General features: G+C 30.9%; 4 protein-coding genes across 14 annotated transcripts; 3 read left to right on the top strand and 1 right to left on the bottom strand.

Moving 5' to 3' along the window:
- The first annotated feature begins 1,235 nt into the window (after positions 1-1,235).
- On the top strand, positions 1,236-8,009 carry LOC108857822 (putative defensin-like protein 128). Of its 11 annotated transcripts, XR_008945987.1 has the most exons (7): positions 1,237-1,353; positions 2,388-2,421; positions 2,542-2,588; positions 2,993-3,059; positions 3,246-3,535; positions 4,352-4,413; positions 5,222-5,428. XR_008945987.1 is itself a non-coding variant. In XM_057010491.1 (6 exons), exon 6 carries the CDS (start codon positions 7,759-7,761, stop codon positions 7,927-7,929), a length of 171 nt encoding a protein of 56 aa, XP_056866471.1. In that variant the 5' UTR covers positions 1,236-1,353; positions 2,354-2,421; positions 2,542-2,632; positions 3,246-3,535; positions 4,099-4,413; positions 7,757-7,758; the 3' UTR covers positions 7,930-8,009. The 11 variants fall into 11 exon arrangements, 4 of the variants coding, with proteins under 4 accessions (XP_056866471.1, XP_056866472.1, XP_056866473.1 ...); XM_057010491.1 differs by lacking the exons at positions 2,993-3,059; positions 5,222-5,428 and adding an exon at positions 7,757-8,009 and having other exon boundaries at positions 1,236-1,353; positions 2,354-2,421; positions 2,542-2,632; positions 4,099-4,413; XR_008945988.1 differs by lacking the exon at positions 2,542-2,588 and having other exon boundaries at positions 1,238-1,353.
- Positions 8,010-13,651: 5,642 nt separating this feature from the next.
- On the top strand, positions 13,652-14,185 carry LOC108858666 (defensin-like protein 122). The gene is made up of 2 exons (XM_018632551.1): positions 13,652-13,700; positions 14,013-14,185. The coding sequence occupies exons 1-2, from the start codon at positions 13,652-13,654 to the stop codon at positions 14,183-14,185; spliced, it is 222 nt and encodes a 73-aa protein (XP_018488053.1).
- Positions 14,186-15,932: 1,747 nt separating this feature from the next.
- Positions 15,933-18,558, top strand: LOC108856714 (pentatricopeptide repeat-containing protein At4g21065). The gene has a single exon (XM_018630579.2). The coding sequence runs from the start codon at positions 16,141-16,143 to the stop codon at positions 18,556-18,558; it is 2,418 nt and encodes an 805-aa protein (XP_018486081.1). The 5' UTR covers positions 15,933-16,140.
- A 14-nt stretch (positions 18,559-18,572) lies between these two features.
- On the bottom strand, positions 18,573-21,328 carry LOC108856715 (shaggy-related protein kinase beta). The gene is made up of 12 exons (XM_056986564.1): positions 21,107-21,328; positions 20,845-21,027; positions 20,651-20,743; positions 20,350-20,409; positions 19,991-20,263; positions 19,843-19,917; positions 19,717-19,773; positions 19,482-19,622; positions 19,335-19,385; positions 19,072-19,251; positions 18,882-18,984; positions 18,573-18,782 (listed from the first exon to the last, which is right to left on the bottom strand). Exons 1-12 carry the CDS (start codon positions 21,167-21,169, stop codon positions 18,721-18,723), a joined length of 1,341 nt encoding a protein of 446 aa, XP_056842544.1. The 5' UTR covers positions 21,170-21,328; the 3' UTR covers positions 18,573-18,720.
- Positions 21,329-21,601: the final 273 nt, after the last annotated feature.

The raw sequence follows: 21,601 nt of genomic DNA, 5'->3' as shown, positions 1-21,601 counted from the left end.
TGAAATGCAGGGACAAAATCTTAAATTTTTTTTAAATAGGATCCTACTTTAATAGTATAGATTTGGTCCAAGATTAAAGCTATATTCAACAAATCGCATGATTCAACGATTATTAGATTGAATATGTAGTTTTGATTTCCAATCTACAAAATTTAAAGAATTAAATTTAGTGAAAATAATCAAAACATAATGTTTTTTATTTCAAATAGTTTATAAACAACATTAAATCAACATATTTTTTAATAATTTTACTAGATTTTGATCCGCGTTTAAAATCATGATTTTTTTAACAATTTAATTTACAGAATTAATATATTAAACATTTTTTTGATTCTCAGTAGAGTTTAAACATTTTCATTTTAGTGTATTTGAAAACCATACAATTATATTTTTATATTTATTAAATATGAAAATGATATGCTATATTACTTAGTTTTGTTTTAAAATTATTTTAACATGTTTGTTATAAATATTTATGAAAATCTCTGTAATTGTATTGATTATTGTATGATATATACTTATTTGATCAATTTTAAATTATAAAACTTAACTTATATCAATTTATTGACTCTAACATTTTATTTGAATAAAAATTAATTGATGTTAGCTTAACCAAGCATAATCTTACATTAATAGTTATACTAGATACTGACCCGCTCTTTTAGAGGGCGGGGATATTTTTTGTGTTGTATATATTATTCGAAATTAAATTTTTATATTTGTGTTTTTCTTTATTTCATATATGTACTTTTTGTAATCATATTTGTGTTTTTATCTGTAATCATTTTGTGTAATTTTTATAAATAATTAGTAACAGATTTTTATAATTTATTGAATTTATTATATTTTTAAACTATACATTTGTGTCATAGCCTTTTGACACATTAATATGGTACTTTATTTTCAAATAGTATTTTTTAAATAACAAAGTATTGTTACAATTTTGTTTGGTAATAAAATAGTAATTAAATAGATAAAAATATGTTTTAACAAAATTGACATGATTTAATTTCCTATAAAATTATAATATCATTATTATTACACATAATATTGCATAATAATTTGTATAGCAATTAAAATGAGTTTATGTAAATCAAGCTCCGTGGCCCAATTTTAATGGGTTTTGTAAATAAATGTTCATGGCCCAAATTGTTTTATCCCCGACAAGAAAACTTATGTGAGCTTCTACTGTCTTAATCACATTTTTATTTTGTTGGTGGAGGATGAAAAAAAAAAGTGAAAGCTCATTCTTTTCTTAGAAACACGTAGAAACCGGTGAAAGCTGAATTGAATGACTCTGTTCAATTGAAACCAGAGAAGTTTAAATCGGCTTAGCTCCTGTCAAGATCTCAGGTAATATTTTGGCCATATGAAAAATATATGTTTTTTTCTGTAAAATTTTCATTCGGGATAGGAATTTTGTTTAAAAAAATCTGAAAATTGATCCTTTACATCCATAGTAGAAGAAGACATAGCTTATGTTCTTATGAGCTGAATTAACCAATCTATCTTCTCTGGTTGATCCTTTACATTGATTTGGTCTGTTTTAAACAATATAGATCAAAAGTTTCTAAACTAACTTCATTGTATGTATGTAATTATTATTTTGTTATCTGTTACTTTTAAAAATCATGTTTATATGCTATGCATATGACAAATTTGTTTTCTTATGGAATTGATTGTTTTATTATGACAAAATCTAGATTTTGACCAAAGCGCGGGATTTTCTCCTGTCAAGATAACATATCAAAAAATGTATATTTCAATTATATTTTTAGTGTAAAGTCAAATTAGAAGATGTGTAATATTATTTGTGGCTACATAGTTGAAAAAGTTGTTCATGATTTTTCATAGTGACAATCTGTGCTGGTTTAACAATATAGATCTTTATCTGTTAACTAAAACACGGCAAATTATGATTTCCACGCCTTTTGATTTTTTAATTATGTATATATTTTTTGACATAGTACACATATAATATATTTTTTAAGTAATTTAGGAATATAGTATGAATTTTATTATTTTTATATGATATAGGATAACATATGTTTATCTTAAAATTAAATTACAAAAATAATTTATAGATGTTTAAAATATCAATACTTTATGTTTATGTTTTTGTAATTAAATTATGTAAATTGTTATATAATTTGAATGAGCATGATAATGGGCCAGAAAAAAAAATTATTTATAATTTTGAACTAAAAACTATAAAGATGAGTTGTATTTTAAAGAGACAAAAAGTTTAAGAAAGCCTGAATAAATAAACTGGCCCAAGCCAAGTCGATTTTAGTTTTCACCCAATAACTCCATATATTTTTTTCCCTTGTTTCACTTTCTAAAAAAAAAAAAGAAAAAACACTCTCATAATTGAGGAAACGAAATAGGGTCTCCACAAATCGACTCATCGTCGTCTTCAAGGTATGTCCTACTTTCTATTTTCTTCATCCTTGATATACTTGAAAATTTTGCATTGCTTGACATACTTTTTTGGGTTTCGATTTCTTTTGCACGTCCTCTCGAATGGCTTAAACTTCATAGATCCAATGAAATCGAAGCAAATCTGATGAATTCATATAAAGATATTGGTGAGATCGTTTGATTTGGTATTCAACATATCAAAATTCCAAAGGTTTGTCTTTGATTCTAATAAAACGTTTCATTACCAACTTTTTTTTTACCTTTTTTCTCTACAAAGTATCTGTGAAGTTAATATTCTGTAATTTATCTTTTTAAGAAATAAGTTATCTGTAAAATGTTTTAACTTTTAAAAATCTATTTATATTCTACCGGTTAAAAAGCTTTTCTATGTTTTAAATTTTATTTTCGAATTCTATTTTCCTTATTTTATATTATTTAAAAGTTATTTTTATCATATATGTAAATAAATTTTTGACTTAATTTACAATTAAGTAGACAAAAAAAAATTAATAAAACATTTGGGCTCTAGACCATTAAATTAACCGACAAGTACTATTTTTGTTTATTTGAGTATACTTAACAACAAAAAGAAACAACAAAACTCTCTCCGATCGAAGGACTTAATCCAATCCTTAATGGTAAATCAAGTGTTACATATGTTTCCTTTATTGGACTCTTATTCCTTGTTCGCTATTATAAAAGTTTTAAAGAACAAACATAAATCAAATCTACAAATTTGCATGTTCCTGTTCCGATCTAACCCTTTTTCTGTTTTGCATGTTGGACCCGATTACTTATGGTAACTATTGTGCATTCATGTATAGTTGTTGGGATGACTTCAAGTAAACAATTCAAATTCTTGAAAGTTTCGCGGTACAACTTAAATTGGACAACGCTTTAATAACTCAATAAGATCCAATTGTTGTCTTACATACAAACTTACAGAAGATAAGTGTTTTACTCAATATAATTCTATTTCTTTAATATCCTTTCTGAGTTATTTCAACTGCATTCTAATACTGTATGTTCTTTTTCAGTAATGATATACCTGAAATACTTTAATAGAGAGATGGATTTTACAGATGGCATGAAACATGATCCAAACGAAAATCAGGTAATAGTTTACTATGTTGTCTTATTTACTATAATTTTTAAATATTAATAATTATGTTAAAATTGTAGATTCATATACAATAAATAATTATTGTAAATTTGTTTTAGTATACATAATGTTTATTTTTTTAAATAATAATTTTATTACTGCTAAAATCGATCATTGTACAAAATAATATGAAAAATTCATAATTTAATATATAGAACACAGAATTGTTTACCTGATATTTCTTAAGGTGAACTCAATTTTTATTAACTCCTTTCTAGTCGACTGTAGAATCCAAAGCTCTCCAACATCTATGGTTTGTCCAACGATGTATACTGTAACAATATTTATATTATAAGATTAATATAATTGGTTTGAAAATAAATATAGTAAAATATGGATAAATTATATAAAGTACCAATTAAAAAATAAGTCTATAATCTTGCACTCAAAACAGAATAGAATTCTGCTCAGGAAAGAAACATGTTATCATTCTGAAAATCATAGGGCTTAATGACCGTGTGGTTGGTGAAAGTCATCTTGTACATGAGTTTTGTTTGGTCAAAAATGTTTTTCAGGTTCACTAACTTTGGAAGTTTTCAATAGTCTTCCATTCGCAAACACAATGCATTGATCCCCCAAAGATTTCAAATAGTTCTTCCTGCAATTAAGATGAATTTTCTTCCCCTGAAAGAAAGTTTTAAGAAAAAAAAAACATTATTCACGATCTCAGTAAAACAAAACATAAACTGAAAACTTAAAAATTCTCAGTATTTACTTTTTTTCTGCAAATATTATCTCTAAAGACTCACCAAAACCGACATTGGTTAGTTTCTGCATATGACTTTGGCTTCAGTCCACCAGGTTGTTTTCCACAGCCTAATCTCATCAAGGTACACAATTTTCTTTTTGGAAGACATTATATGAGAAAGGTTCTGAAATCTGTGTGTTTTCTTTGAGCCAAATAAACTGTATATATAAGAAAAAAAGGTCGTGTGTTTAGGATATTCCATAATTTAATACTGTTAGAGAATATAAGCGTGATTTTAGTAAAATCATATATCTTGCATATTAAGTTTATTCAAGATATAGAAAGTTAAATTTTCTGGTTTTTTATAATATTTAAGTTTCCAAATTCTGCTGTTTGTTGTTTTGATTGGTTTTTATTGATGATTTAGTATTTTTTGGAGGTATTGTTATTTAAGAAACTTCCAAATATCTAGTTTATTTACTTAAATTAAAGAAAAAATATTTAATGGTAAAGATATTTATGGTTATTGATTTGAAAAAAGATTGGTATTTATGATGTAGTATATTCTATATGGTTATGTATGGAACTTCCGAAAATCTAGTCTATTTGCCAATTTTTTAGCTTTTGATTTAATGGTTTATATTTTTGGTTATTTATTTGAAAAGTTTTGCAAATCCTCTAATTTGGTCGACTATATTGCACATTGGTTAATCTGTTGAGGATTCTAAGCATCTGTATTTATTATGTATAAGTTCATTGTTTTGATTAGTTTATCTACTTAAAATATATAAAACCTATGGAAATTTATAAAAGATAGATATTCATGATTTTCAACAATGCAACATGCATGTTTTCTGGTGCAAATGTTTGTAACCAAAACATTGATTGTAAGTGAGAATGGTCGATACACTGATACTAACAGAATGTATTGTTTTTAATTTTATTTGCAGAATCCAATAAACGTTGAACTTTGGGTGTTGATGGAACATTATTATAAATATACAAAGATGGTAAATATACTGTCTAATAAATGAGCATCAGTGTGTTATACCAATCGAAGGTTCTTAATGATATTTAATTTAATGTAAGAGATACGTTTGTTGCTACATTATAGGAGGGCATAGTTAATTTAACATATCTGTTGTTTTATAGATAAATTGAATTTCTGTTGTATAAATAAAAGGAAATGCAGAAAATACAAAATTAAATAAAAACTATAGGCTTTAAATATTCCAATGGCAAGAATTTGTAAATACTTTTGAAATAGAAGAATACCTCAAAAAAGGGTCTTCTGTTTTAATAGTATAGATGCTCTTAAAATAAAAAATGAAAATATAAGTAAATTAATCCATTAATATAATTGATTTTATAATAAATGAAATTATTTTGAAGTATCTGAGTCTGCGAAAAAACAGTTACACTTATTTTTTAATTTTTTTTATAAATAAATTGAGTGTATTAGCCAAATTAATGAGATAAATAAAAAAATATTAAAAATGTAGGACTTAATCTATATATCTATATATATATAAAGTAACGTTCACTCTCTTAGAATGCGCCACGGCATCAATTCATGCGCTCACAGCTCGACACCTATCCACTAATTCTCAACGCTGCGTTTCATTTATTTTAACTTGAAACCGGTTAGGCTTCGACTTATATTTTTTGCTGATCGAAGTGCTTTATTAAGCTCATTAAGCCCATTTCGAAATAAAGCGTAATATGCTGGACCTAATATTTTATATTGTTTTATTGTTTTATAAATAAATTGAGTGTTTTAGCCAAATTAATGAAAATGAGATAAATAAAAAATATTAAAAATGTAGGACCTAATATGTTATATTGTTTGGATACATTATTAATTATTGTGTTGTTTGTATACATATTTAGTAGTTGTCTGGAAATATATTTAGTAGTAGTATAAAAGAGAGAGTATTAATTAATTTGGGTAGATTACTATATAGTAGAAAGTTCTATGTAATATAAAAACTTACCAAAAAATGTTGGGTCCGTGAAAAGAATTCTGTTTTAATAAAGGAGATTATAAATTAATTGACACTAATTCTGTTTTATATTATATGTTGTCGCATAGTAATATCTTGTTATAAAACAAATACTGTTTTAGAACTTCAAAAAAATTATGTTATTAATTATTTCTTTTACCTTTATATAAAATAAGAAAAAATAAATTTAATAAATTCCATACTTAAATAAGGAAAAATTAAACATTTAACTTTGCGTGAGAAAACAAAGAATGGCGTTTAATGTGAAATAGAAACAATGATAAATAATCATGTGTCTGAATTATTATTGAGTTATATAAAATATAATAACCACAAATTCATCATTTGACTGGCATGGTGTTTTTATTCTTTTTGATCCTATTGAGTTTTACAAAACAGTTGATGATACTGAGTTCAATAATAATCTGATACTGTTGTATTTGAATAACACCATATTGATTTTCAAATCACTTATCTCATTCCTTTGCATCATAAACAAAAAGAGTTGTTTTGATATTTTAACATATACATATATATTTTTAAATTAATGTTAAATTTTTATTTAAGAAAAAAACCTTTTTACCATGTATGTAACTTGAGCTGAGAATTTTGTCTAAAGTTTAGAGAAAGAATAAACGAGGTAACAATCCATATTTCATATCATTGAAAACCATGTTTCCATGGCTTTGACGTACTGTCGGTCTCCCATCATCCTCATGCTCGAGATCCTGTTCCTGACCACTTTATCAATGTGCTTTGCCAAAGAAAGAGGATTGTTTGGTTTCTCACCGTGTCTTCTGCCTTTTCTTTCACACCGTATTGTCGATATTTTCACATATATTAAGAATAAAAAGAAAATAAATTTAAGTTTTTTATTAATTATACTTATTCAATCAATAGTATCTGAGGTAAATAAAATTATTTATAAAATTAATGTATTTGTAACTAATATTATAATAAAAAGATATATTGAAATTCTAAAATAATATTTTGTGAAAAATGTTTAAATGACATTTTTTTGAGAATCAGAGGAAGTAAATCTTAGACTTATACAAATATTTATTGTTTATTTGACTTAACATTATTCCTTCTCAATATACGATTGCATTCCAAAACAACTGTTTCCATTTAGTCAAGTTTTATTTTATTCTATATTTTGATGTCATTTATATAGCATCTTATATATATTAAATCGTATGTGTTCAAAAAAAAAAATCTTACTGTATATGTACACGCACAATTTCATATATAAATAGGGATCATATTTACATGTACACTACAAGTCTACAAATACACTCATTGTTTTACAAACTTTTGAAAGAACCTCAAATCCAATTGTATCATCATAAAAATGACAAAATTCACTACTCTTGCGATCTTCATCGTCTTATTTCTAGGTTTGTTTTAGATTTACCACCATTGAAATGCTATTATATGCACGTTTTCTTTTTGAGATCTCATGTTCTTAAAATATCTTGTTAGGGATGGTGGCAAAAGAGGCACAAGGACAGCATATTTGTCGTCAGACTCTCTTAAACGACAACTGCGATGGACCAACGTGCACAGATCTGTGTGACAAGAAATGGCGTGGAACTGGCCAGTGTTATCGAACAGTTGACAGACGTTTTATTTGCCTCTGCAATTTTATTTGCTAGACTTGATTTATTGCATGTTTTTTTCTTATCTCTATAAGATATATGAAAGTTATAATAAAAACATTAATAATTTCTTGCAATCGTTTTCTAATCTTACATGAATGTGATATCGCATTCGAACCGACTTGGATACTGAACTATAGTATTTGGGTATGTTACGTAAGCTACTGAAATATAGTTCAAAAACGAAAGAAATATCCACAAATGGTTCCATTCTTTCCTTAAAATGATTATACACAACTAAAACGTAGAATGGCTTTGTAGTTTGTGTATTGTTGCGGAATTTATGGTTCTTATACTACTTGTAGAGTCAATCTTAAATTCTAACAAGACTTTGTTAGGGAATTTATAGCATTCATTGGTCTTTTTGTTCTTTCCCATTGATTTAATCCTTATTCATAACACAAGAGTTTTTCATTCAATTCATGCCCGCAGCACACTATATCTAGGGTGGATCTATTATCCACAATATCCACTATGGAGTAACAAAAAACACCTATGATGTAGTTTACAAGATTATAGACTCTCTATTCTTGGGAATGCAAACCTTAGAAAGCATAAGGAGATTACAAGAGTACATGGCTAAGAATTAAGCCTAGAACAACAAATCATCTCTAACTTACTCTATCTCTCTATGAGACGTCATTGAAGCTTTTCTGGATGCTTGAGGCTCGTGTTTTCCAGAAGCTTGGCTTAGAGATCCCTGTCGTGATCTCTCCTTCGTTGTATTGTCAGCACTTAACCTAATGGACTTTATCGATTAGGTCTATAGGTTGTCCACGCGTAACTTGTGCAATTCGGTCCAGCTGATGAACAAACGCTTTATTTGCCTCTGCAATTTTATTTGTTAGCCTTTATTTTCTTTCATGTTTTATTCTTATCCATATAATCTATGTGAATGTTATAATTAAAACATTAGTAGTTTCTCTTTTTCTTTCTGAAACTTGGATAACATTGTTTTCATATCGCATTTGTTTTCCAATCTTACATGAATGTGATATCGCATTCGAATTGGTCCTGGGCCCTGGGTTATACTGAATTATAGGGTTTTTTGGGTATGTATGCTACTAGTTCAAAAACAAAAGAAATATCCCACCTATACGTAGGCCTGGACACATATCTAATATCTGAGTTTTTGAAGGTATTTGTGATTTACTTCGAATGTTACAGATATTTAGTTTTCCGATTTGCTTTACTTTAGAAAAATATGGATATTCGGTAAAACGGATATCCAAACAATAAATAAATATTTGCGGATATGGATATCTCATTTATTTTGATTAATACAAATAATCTTAAAAATTAGATACAACTTAGTTTTGTAAAATATAAAAGATAAAAATTAAAAGATATAATGAATCTATATATTTTGTAAAATTTTAAACTTAATTAACAATTATAATAACACAAAACTTAAGAAAAAATATAATTGTCATAAATATTTTCTCTTCCTTTTATACAATACTTTTATATAAGTAATAATGTGAATAGAATCTGTCAAATCATATGTTAGAATAATAATTATATAATTTTATACATTTAAAACTTTAAATATAATCAAAATATACATGTATTTGTATATTGATGGATCGGATCGGATATTTGCTTTCCAAAATTTTAATATTTGTGATTTGTTTTGATTTTAACGGATATTGAATTTTAATACTCCCTCTGTATCAATATAAATGGTGTTTTAGGATTTTTATTTTGTTTTAGAATAAGTGAAGTTCACACTAATCTAGATAAATTTAATTGTCATTTGAAATCTCTAGCCAATTACAAAATAGTGTATTTTTTTAATTGGTTGAACTAGTATTATTTAATGCTATTTTTATACAATCAAGACAAATCACATAAAATTTTGTGGTTTCTTAATCTTTATGAAAAAACCTTTTTTTTTTTTGAACAACTTCTTTATGAAAAAACCTTAAAATTCACTTATAATGATACAGAGAGAGTATTTACTTTGGTTCCAAAGCTTGCGGATATCCAGAATTTTTGGATCGAATAGCAATAGATAACGAATTAAATCAAATTTAAGAGATAAAATGCTCAGCCCTACCTATACGTCCGCTTTTAATTGTTTATTTAACGTATGGTTCCAATTTTTCCTCAGAAAATGGTTGTACACAAATTCTGTGTATGCTTTAGAAGCTCTATAATTTTTTTTGTATAAATATTCTTGACAATCTAGTAAGAAAAGGTGTATGTGTATTTTTGTTGAAATCATATATATATATATATATAATGCCTCACTTTCCTCTCTTCTCAATGTGTCTACGTCAGATTTTCATTACTGCCTGTGGATCCCGCTTTCCGGTTAACTTGGTTGTCTGATTCGTTTATTTTGTCTGATTGTTTTTGGTTTGGTTTGATTTACATAGACATTTTGGGTTAGACTTCTGTATTTTGTTTTTCTAATGAGTTAAGTAATGGGTTGGGCTTCTGTGTTTTGTTATTAAATTATTAAACGAAAACATTGCGTTTTACTTTTATTCTGTAGGGCATCGTCGTTACCTTCTTCCATTATTGAAGTCGTTGCCTTTGTTTCTCTAAATATGCGAAGCAAACAATTTGCATCTCTTTCCCTTCCTCGACTGTAAATGTATCTTAAATTCGAGATTAAGTGTTGTGTTAATTACAATAGACACTGTAACGTTTCGGTATTCTTCGTCTGGTGATTTTGTATAAATAGGAGATGGATGAGGCTGTGACTCACAGCCTGTGACGCTCGCTAGCAATCACTCTCAGTTTAAATTTGTTCCTTCAGCTTCCAAAGAATCTCAGAAAGATGTCTTCCTCCGCTGCCATTGTTGCCCCAACATCGTTCGACTATCTCCGCCTGGATAGATATTTTCAGTTCATCGTCGCTCGCCTTCTGCGGTTTTGGGACTCCAGAAACATTAAAAAACAAGGTGAATTCATGGGAATCACCTTACTTTTCCTTGATGAGCAGGTAGTGTACTATTAATTTATGATCCCACTTTTAAATCATGTTCATCACTGATTAGATGCTTATTTTTCATATTTTTTTGTCTCCAGTTATGTTTTATACCTCTTCGCGATATGGTTTTGAATCTGGTATTTTCTTATTGTGATTTTCCCAGTCCTTTTAGCTCATGGTCATCACTGTTTTGAGCACACTTTGGTGTTTAGATTCATATTTATCAGCATTATGCTTTTGGTTTTATTATCCTTTTTGTCGTATGGTAATGCAAGTGTTTATATACCAACAATCTTGTCTGCTATTATTTTGCATTTCTAAATTGTGGCTTCCTTTCGCAGAAGAGGAAATACAGAAGAATGATTCTGAGACTGAATTCTCCTGCAGACATAGATGACAAAGCTATCACGACAGAAAAACCTGAAGATGTGGTTGTGGCCTTCGCTGAAGCAGCCAAGGTATTCTCTCATCTCATCAAGCGACAGTAACAACTTAAATTTGCCTCATGTCTCCACAATTACTTGCTTACTGGTCATGACAATTATAGGATATAGTATTATTAACTCTGCATAATTTTTTTAATGATTCTTATTTGACTATGCAGATGAGATACTACTGAAACTGGGAGGTGAAAGCATGTTTTCTTTGGATCCTCAACTAATCTTATCGATTAGTGAGTACTGCACACTGTATGCTTATTTTTTATGATCATTTATTAGAATTTGTTCTCTTGTGATTATTATTTAAATTTTCGTGTGATTGTATGTATCTTAGGTTATTGTATTCAAAGGTGTCATCAGAGAAAAACCAATCGCCTAGGAAGAAGCACCCAAATCTACCCTGCAATGACTGTGGTAAAAATTGCAACTCCTTCAAAGATTCTTTTGTGATTGAACATTTTTCAAGAGCTAATGAAACCAAACCAACGAGGATTTAACGTTTTCTTAATTCTTTTTCTGGTCCCTTACAAAGGACAAGCTGTAGAAAATGACGTATTTCCAGATGGACAGAGTGAAGAGAGGGGATAATGTCTAATACATAGCCTATGCAATGGTAAGGATAACTTATATGCAGAAAACGTCAAGCCAGAGAGATGGCCAAATGACATTATTCAAATTCATAAGCTTTCATGTGTGTGTACTCTCTCACGGACAATCACTTAGTGTGGTTAAGAGTAAAGATATTGTCCTCTGATATGTTTTCTTTTTTAATTGTGTATGTTGGTTGGTCCAAGAATTTATCTTCATAAGGATTTTGCATACAAGCAAATGAACTACAAAAATACATGCATTTGCCAACATTCCCGCGCTTGCGCGGGGCTAACCCCCTAGTTTAAAAGGAGGCTAACATCATTTCACGAACAGATGGAAACCATTTAACACACAAAGTGCCACTGGATGATATACCTATCTATAATCACTGGAAACACGCTGCATGGGATCAAATTTATTGGAGTCCCAACAAGAACGTTATCAATTCCACCTTTCTTTTCCTACGACGTTATCACTTCCACCTTGAGATATGCATCATATCGTCTTTTATTCTCCTTGTAGTGTATGATCATGTTTGTAATGTTGCCTTGACAAAGAAGATCGAGGCCAAGTAGGCGTGGGATTGGGTTTCGCTGCTAATGGAGGAGCCAAATAGTAAGCGTACACTCATTTGGGAAGAAATTAAGCATTGTGGTTATCATTAATATTTCCTCCTAATGTTTTTCCTGTAGAATATATTGGTTTCTAAATCATGTATTGCTTCTGTTTTAGACCAAAAGCATAAATCATAATTGTTCTACGTGTTGAATAGATTGATATATACATGTATTTTTTTTTTTTGAAACTTTGATATATACATGTATTGCTTCCATTTTTATTACATGAGTTAAACTACGTTTTGAATTAAATTCTATTAAATTATTCCGTTGAATATATTAGTGGTTTGCAGATAGGTTGATTTTGTTTCAATTATTTCATGATCTTATTCAAGTTCTGTTAAACCCGGAAGCTTAAATGTTGAATAGATTTTTTTTTTTTGTAAACTTAAATGTTGAATAGATGGTTTCAAACACAATGATCCCAGTCAAACGGTAGGATGAACAATATTACTAACAACTGGCAAAAAGAAGAAACAATAGCAACAATACACTTTATGACGACAAACTATGTTAAATTCTATGGTTGAATACACTTTATGACGACAATAAAACTACTAAGATTCTTTTTGTTTTTTGTCGACAAATTAAGATCATCCTACATTCCTACTTAAATCAACAGATCTAAATTTTCAGACCATATCTATCAAAATTTTATGATTTTCTTAAATTTAAAATCAATTGACAATGGATATCGTGTTATACTCCTTCTACTTTAGTCAAAATTCCTTCTCATTTACTAAGTACGATTCTCACAATATTAGTTATCATTTTTAAGTTTTGTCAACTGAAATTTTTAGATATTTTCATGTTTTATAGATTTATGATTTTTCAGTGTCTATTTAACATATGTTGACTTTTTCAAAATACTCGAGTCATATTAATAATTATGATTTATTATGTTCATATGTGACTTTATTTTTAACTAATTGTAGATATTATATTTATATTTGTTTTCTAGGACTTTTCTGTTCAAACATCTAATTTATTACTAGATGAACTTTTGTTTCTTTCCGTTTTGAGTGTTATTTTATTAACCTATATATATGTGCATACAACTTATTGTGTATGTATAACGTTCACGAGTGCAATATACATTTACATAAATTTCATTTTTGTTATATCGTCAAATGGCTAAACCCACGATTCTTGCTATCTTTATGATTGTTCTCGTTCTAGGTTTGTTTACATTTAAAATAAGTTAAATATTCATCATATTTTTCTTTTCTATTTGATGAGTTTTGTTCTTATTTTATTATTGTATAACAGAAAATTAACATAATACTAGATTACGACTTATCTTTTAAAGAGGGATATCTTTGAAAAAAATGTATATATTTTGAATCTGATTATAATAATATTTGTATTTAATACTAATTTAATTTGATAGAATATTTTTTTTTAAATAAAATACATAATTGGATATAATTTTTATCAATAGGTCGTGATTGATGTTTTAATAGAATAAATTAAATAAAATATATATATTAGGGATGACGATGAAGGAGACACAAGGACAAGAAGAGTGCCACGAATACTATACAGAAACTGGCATTTGCGAACATAATCAGTGTGACGCTCAGTGTGCTTCAAAGAGGAATGGAACAGGAAGGTGTATTGCAGGGACCAAAAACTGCCTCTGCAGTTATGATTGCAAATTTTGATTTTTATTTGTTATCTACAAAATATAATCAAATACTACATTTTAATAAATTAATGGATAAAAAAGAATATTGAGATATTTATAACTTTATGCTGATTTCAATTATTCGATACCACAACATCTATCTTATTAAAAGAAACGGACATATATAATATATCTTTTTGATTGGTTTAATTTCAATCATAATATGGGTAATCAAAAAATTATAAACAATTAAAACCGTCAATCTATCATGAATTTATATTTACAATATGAAATAGAGTAAGTATACATAAAAATGGTTAATGTAGTTAAAATTATTAATTGATGAATATGTTATATAATATATTATTTTTGATTGGTTTAATATCTAAACACAATGTAAGCAATCAACAAAGTACAAACAATTAGAAACCGTCAACCTATTATGAATGGTATATATTGCAAATCGTAAAATACTCATACAAACACATATTTGTACAACCGTTACATTCTTATGTTTTAAAGAATTTCATATATTTATTTTAGTATATTTATTATACTAAAATAAATATATATGCGGATGCAATGATCAAGTTCTGGTAGACTATAAACGACGAGCTCTAGCACATGTATCCTAAGAGCATGTTTATCCCTAATACCCACTTGGGTTTCTTTCTTTCTTTTTTTTTTTTTTTCTTTTTCGAATTAAAACAAAAAAAATTAAGATGTACCAATCACGGGCCGCCACGTGTCGTGGGGCCCGCGAATAAACCCAAAAAACGTTTCCTCATCAAACAACTTCTTCTCCTTTTTTCTTCTTGGTTCCCACCCTTGTGGTCCCCCTCCCCACCAAAAAACTCCCCACCATCCTGCAATAATTATGGTCTAAGACCATGATTATCGCACAGATCCAACAAAAAAGGTTTTTCAATTTTTTTTTCTTTTTACTTTTTGTCTTTAAAAAAATAAATTAAAACCCACCAATCGTGGACCTCCACGTGTTAGTGGAGTCCGCAAACAGTGCAACACACCATCAACACACGTTTCTTCTCTGGCGACTTTTGTAATAGATTTCTTCATTTTTGTGGGGCCTACCATTTATTTTTACTCTGAAAACCTTTTTAGGAGACTGCAATAAATATGCTCTAAGATGCATCGATACTATCAATACTAGCAAGAAAATGCAATGTAGAGATGAATTAATTAACAAAATAATAAAAGATTAATAAATTACTTTGAATAAAACTGTAAAAGAAAATAGAGTTTCATAGCTTTAGTTTTGAGAAGGCAAGGCGATTCTTAACAAGTTGATTGTTTTTCTATTCTACTTTTAAATATGTTTGTTATTTATTATTTTTTATTATCTGCATCATCCAATAATTGAATTTATATTAAATATAAAAAGTTTATACAAGTAAGTACAACAATGATATACAAGATTAAAAAAAAGATACTTCCTCCATACCACTATAAATAGTTTTTAAAAATTTCTATTTTGTTTCAAAATAAATAATGTTCTTATTTTTCTAGACAAAATTTAGTGTCAATTAAAATTTGTAACCAATTATAAAATACTGTATTTATTGGTTGATCTAATTTTATTTAATGCTATTTTTATATTACTAAAATAAGTTATATAAAATTTTATATTTGCACATACGTACACAGATAACAACCTTTATAGCAAATGATGAAAATGTAGCCACACAGATTTCATTTAACATAGTGAAACTGTCATATCCTTCTTCATAGTTAATTCAATTTTATTTTTTAGTGTGCCTCTCAATTTTAAAAAGAAAAGCATTTGTTTAACATTTTTACCAAAAGTATATTTTTTATTACCCTTTTATTGGGTCAACATTTTCTTGTAATTACCAAAAGTATATATATATATATACACATATTTTTTGTCATCATATATATACACATTTAAAGCTCTTATTATGCCATCACTTATCAACCGAGTTGAACTTGAAACCGTATCAGTAGAGTGATATGCTCAGATTGAATTTGAGAAACTGCCGTCTTACTACGACATCGTTCTGTAAACACATCCACAGCAATGCTGTTCCAACAAATCTTCACTCGACCAATCTGGCGTTGGGAGATTTATCCAAATCTGGTCGGATCAACGAAGCCCGCCAACTGTTCGATGAAATGCCTGAGAAAGATGAGTATACTTGGAACACCATGATCGTTGCTTACACCGGTTCAGGTAGACTCTCTGACGCGAAACAGCTATTCCGTAGAAACCCAATGAAGAACACAATCTCCTGGAATGCTCTTATCACTGGGCATTGCAAGTATGGTAGTGAAGATGAGGCTTTAAGTTTGTTTTGGGAAATGCAGTTCCAAGGAAGACACTTTAACGAGTACACTTTAGGTAGTGTTCTTAGGATGTGTGCTTCACTTGGTTTGCTTCAGAGAGGTGAACAGATTCATGGGTGTATAGCAAAAACAGGGTTTGATATGGATGTTAGCGTGGTTAATGGTTTAATCGCTATGTATGGACAATGCAGGCGTGTGTATGAAGCTGAGTATCTCTTTGGGACGGTGCCAGGTGAGAGGAGGAATAACGTTACGTGGACTTCAATGCTCACCGGCTACTCGAGGAACGGGTTTGCGTACAAGGCGATTGAGTGTTTCAGGGACATGAGAAGAGATGGAAAGGAGTCTAATCAGTTTACCTTTCCTAGCGTTTTAACTGCTTGTGGTGCGGTCTGTGCTCGCAGGGTTGGAGTTCAGGTACACGGCTGCATAGTTAAGAGTGGTTTCAAGACCAACATCTTTGTTCAGAGCGCGGTGATTGCTATGTACGCTAAATGCAGAGACTTGGAAACCGCGAGAGCCTTGTTGCAAGACATGGAAGTTGACGATGTGGTTTCTTGGAACTCGTTGGTTGTTGAGTGTGTTAGAGAAGGTTTTAAAGAAGAAGCTCTGTCTTTGTTTTGTAGAATGCACGAGCGAGATATGAAGATAGATGAGTTCACAATCCCTTCTGTTTTGAACTGTTTCGCTACCTCTAGAACAGAGATGAAGATAGCTTCTTCTGTGCATTGTCTGATTGTGAAAACTGGATATGGAACTCACAAGCTGGTGAACAACGCTCTTGTGGACATGTATGCTAAAAGAGGTATCATGGATTCAGCGTTGGAAGTGTTTGAAGGGATGACTGAGAAAGATGTGATATCTTGGACGGCTCTTGTCACAGGCAACACACATAATGGTTCTTATGAACAAGCGTTGAAGCTGTTCTGTAACATGAGAGCTGAAGGAGGCGTTTCTCCTGATCAGTTTGTTACAGCGAGTGTACTAAGCGCCTCAGCGGAGTTAACTCTACTCGAGTTTGGGCAACAAGTACACGGAAACTATATTAAATCTGGCTTCCCTGCCTCTTTGTCAGTAGATAACTCTCTTGTGACAATGTACACAAAGTGCGGAAGCTTAGAAGATGCCGACGCAGTTTTCAGCTCTATGGAAAACAAAGATTTGATATCATGGACTGCTCTGATTGTTGGTTACGCGAAAAACGGCAAAGCTAAAGACTCTCTGCAATCATACAAGTTGATGATAGGCAGTGGCATAACACCAGACTACATTACCTTTATCGGTTTACTATTTGCTTGCAGTCATGCAGGTCTCATAGAAGAAGCTCAGCACTACTTTGATTCGATGAGAACAGTTTACAGAATCAAACCAGGGCCTGAGCACTACGCGTGTATGATTGATCTCTACGGTAGATCCGGCGATTTCGCCAAAGCAGAGGAGTTGCTGAATCAAATGGAGGTTGAACCAGATGCAACTGTATGGAAAGCGATATTGGCTGCAAGTAGGAAGCATGGGAATATAGAAAACGGTGAAAGAGCAGCGAAGACTCTCATGGAGCTGGAACCAAACAATGCTGTTCCTTATGTTCTGTTATCAAACATGTACTCTGCAGCAGGGAGACAAGAGGAAGCTGCAAATGTTCGTAGGTTGATGAAATTTCGTAACATAAGCAAAGAACCTGGTTGCAGTTGGGTTGAAGGGAGAGGTGAAGTTCATAGCTTCATGTCTGAAGATAGGAGACATGAGAGAATGGTTGAGATATATTCCAAAGTTGATGAAATGATGCTTTTGATCAAAGAAGCTGGTTATATACCGGATATGAGTTTTGCACTCCATGACTTGGATAAGGAAGGGAAAGAGCTTGGTTTGGCTTACCATAGTGAGAAACTAGCTGTAGCGTTTGGTTTGCTTTCTGTACCGTCTGGAGCTCCGATCCGGATCATCAAGAACCTCCGTGTCTGTGGGGATTGCCACAGTGCAATGAAGTACATATCGAGAGTTTATCTAAGGCATATCATCTTAAGAGATTCGAACTGCTTTCATCACTTTAGAGATGGAAACTGTTCTTGCGGAGACTATTGGTAACATTTTGCATAATAGAGAAAAGAGTTGGAAAATTCTGCATTTCTGTATACAACAATGGAAGCTACAAAGTTGCAAACTTATAAAAATTATTACACTTTTTTAACTACTAATCCAAGTGGTTGCAGAGGTCAGTGAACAAGGACATGTGTAGAGAAGAAGAGGTCATTTCCTTGCATGCTCAGGGATTAAGCGATGTCGCAGTTCAACAGATGCACCAGCCAATTCTGCAAGGTTAAGTAAATTGCATTTTCTCAGATGGAAAGTTCAAAAAGAGAAAGATAAGCACAACAAGAAAGAGATCATATTGTTGCTGTTGTCAAAACCTTGAGCTGTGAAATCAAACAATGGAGGAAGTGCTCTTCCATTAGGCAAGGATGCGTTTGGGTCTCTCAGAGCATCAAAGAACGGGTGCGCACAGGCTTCAAGCTGAAACCAGAGTTAGAGCAGTCATTTTAATGACGCTATGCTAAAAAAGTAGGTTAGAAAATCAATTTTGGGATTGTTATGTATTACCGCTGAGCATCTCATATTTGGTGAATACTGGAGAAGTCTAGAGCCAAGATCCAATGCTTCAGGAGGTACCTGTCTACTAAATATCTTGTGCCATGGCTGAGGTTTTATCTGAGGGAACTTGAAATCATTGTAACTAGGGTTCATGTTCTTTATCTCTTCTCTTGCTGGTGTTCCCAAAACCTAATTTACACCAGAAAATTGCAGAACACAACTCTGAGAATCTCTAACATGAAAAGAAATAAAAACACAATCTGTTTCTTAACCTTAATGATCTCCACCAATTGATCAACACTAGTCTCTCCAGGGAACAAAGGCTGTAAACATTAAAAAGCAAGATTCAGCTTCAAAGAAACTGTCTCAAATTAAAAAAGAGTTAGAAGAACTCTCATCAGGAACAAAAGATATCTTACATGTCCAAGAAAAAGCTCAGCCATTACACAACCTACAGACCACATATCGATGGCGGTTGTGTATTCAGTTGCTCCAAAGATGAGTTCTGGAGCTCTATAATACCTTGAGCATATGTAAGATATATTGGGTTCTCCAGGAATCTGAAACCAAGAACACATCACTGCACTCTCACTACTTATGTTTTCTATAATCTAAAGAACCTTCAAACACACATTTAGAGCTTATGAAACCTACCAGCATTTTCGCGCTTCCAAAGTCACATATCTTCACCTCATGTGTAACATTATTCACCTGCCAAATGCATCTTCATTAGAATAAGTATCTATTAATGCTCTCAAGAACTACTTGTGCAATGCTTACCAATAGGTTTTGTGGTTTAATGTCACGGTGGCACACTCCAGCAGCTCGATGTAGATAGTTCACAGCGCGGCAAATCTGATGTTTCAACAAACGTTTGTAAGAACATATTAGATTCACAAAGAGGTCAGATTCCAAGTTTTTTTTAAACCTGATATGTGTAGAGCTGAATATAGATCAGGGGCATCTGATGATTCATCTTGGTGTAAGATCTTGATGCACGGTATATAGTCTCAGGTACATACTCGAGAACAAGGTTGAGATAAAGCTCGTCTTTCTCAGTGGTGGAGAAGAAAGAATGCTTGAGCTCAACGACGTTAGGATGGTCGAGCATTCGCATGATCTGAAGCTCTCTGTTCTTGTATCTCTTGTCTTGTAACACTTTCTTGATTGCTACTTTTTCTTCTGTCTCTAAGCACTTAGCCTATAATCATAATAACCACAATGAACATCAATCATATTCTTAAACGACAAGTAATCTCTTGAGAGTTGTTTTGTTTTTGTTTCTACCTGAAAGACAACACCGAATGAGCCAGTGCCAATTACATGTTCAGCTCTGTACGAGATTGTCTGAATAAGAAACAAATAAAACAAAATCAGATTTCATGAAACAAGTTTATTTTTATTTTTATGATGAATAGTGTATTTTTAATATTTCAGGACAACGTAAAAAAAAACTTCCAGAGAGGTCATCTATCCTAAGATGTTCTTGTTTCAACACCTTTACTTGCAGATTGTGTATTAGTGATGATGTGATAACAATCATTCATGAAACAATTTTAGAAATGTTACATGCAATTATTGAAATGACCTTGTCTATCTGATCGTTCAGACCCTTCTTTGTGGTTGTAATAATCCGACCAGACTCTGTCCCATTTCCCTTGATGATACCACTGTCCGAATCCTATATAAAACCCGAAGAAAAGAAGTTGAACATCATAAATTCAGCATCATTAATTAGCTCAAAATTATCAAAATGCAGAGATCACAAAAATGTTATAAAACCTTGTCATCACCCATTTCTTTTGGTAATGAATGAGAATTCTCTGTCGTAGAGACAGATTCTTCTCGTGTCTTATCCTCTCCTAAACCATTAGAACCTCTCTCGTACGTAGCCGATTCCGTAGACTCTATATCTTCACGAGTTTTGTTAGGCTTTTTCGATCTTGGCGTCTCGTCTTCTCCTACCTGAAAAAAAAACAAGAAAAAAAAAACTTTAAACAAAAACCCCAAGATCACGAAACTACTTTAAAAGAAACATAATTACGTTATCAGAAGAGACGAAACTACGTCCAGAAGCCATACTCGTCAATCTACGCATCACATTCATCGTTTTTGGGCAGAATTTTCACAGAAGAAAAAGAAACACAGAAACTTTACACGAAGGTGATGATTCTTAAGCTTTTCACGAGAAGAGAAGAGAAAGAAAAGAGAGACGACGATAATGCCAACTACTCTCTCTCTCCTTCTTCCTTCTCTCCTCTCTGCCAAGAAAACGTAACAAAAAAAAGTGTCTGGACAATTTATAAACATTATTTATGGAAATGTTTAGGTGTATCTACGGAGGAGCGGATATAGCTAATAAGAAACTAGTAGGTGGCTAAGATCCGCCATGGTCAAACTATAGAAGATCAATCATTCTCGCATCCCTTAATTTCTGTGAAAATTTTAAAATAATGATATATGTTCAGAGACCGTATGACGATCGCGATCGTTTGTTATTAGCTCGTTTAGTGAATCCAACGGTTGTGATCGAAGCGCG

The sequence above is a fragment of the Raphanus sativus genome, chromosome 5 (genome assembly GCF_000801105.2).
Source record: "Raphanus sativus cultivar WK10039 chromosome 5, ASM80110v3, whole genome shotgun sequence".
Classification (NCBI taxonomy): domain Eukaryota; kingdom Viridiplantae; phylum Streptophyta; class Magnoliopsida; order Brassicales; family Brassicaceae; genus Raphanus; species Raphanus sativus.
Note: the sequence above shows the minus strand (reverse complement) of the source record. Positions and strands in the feature narration are given on the sequence as shown.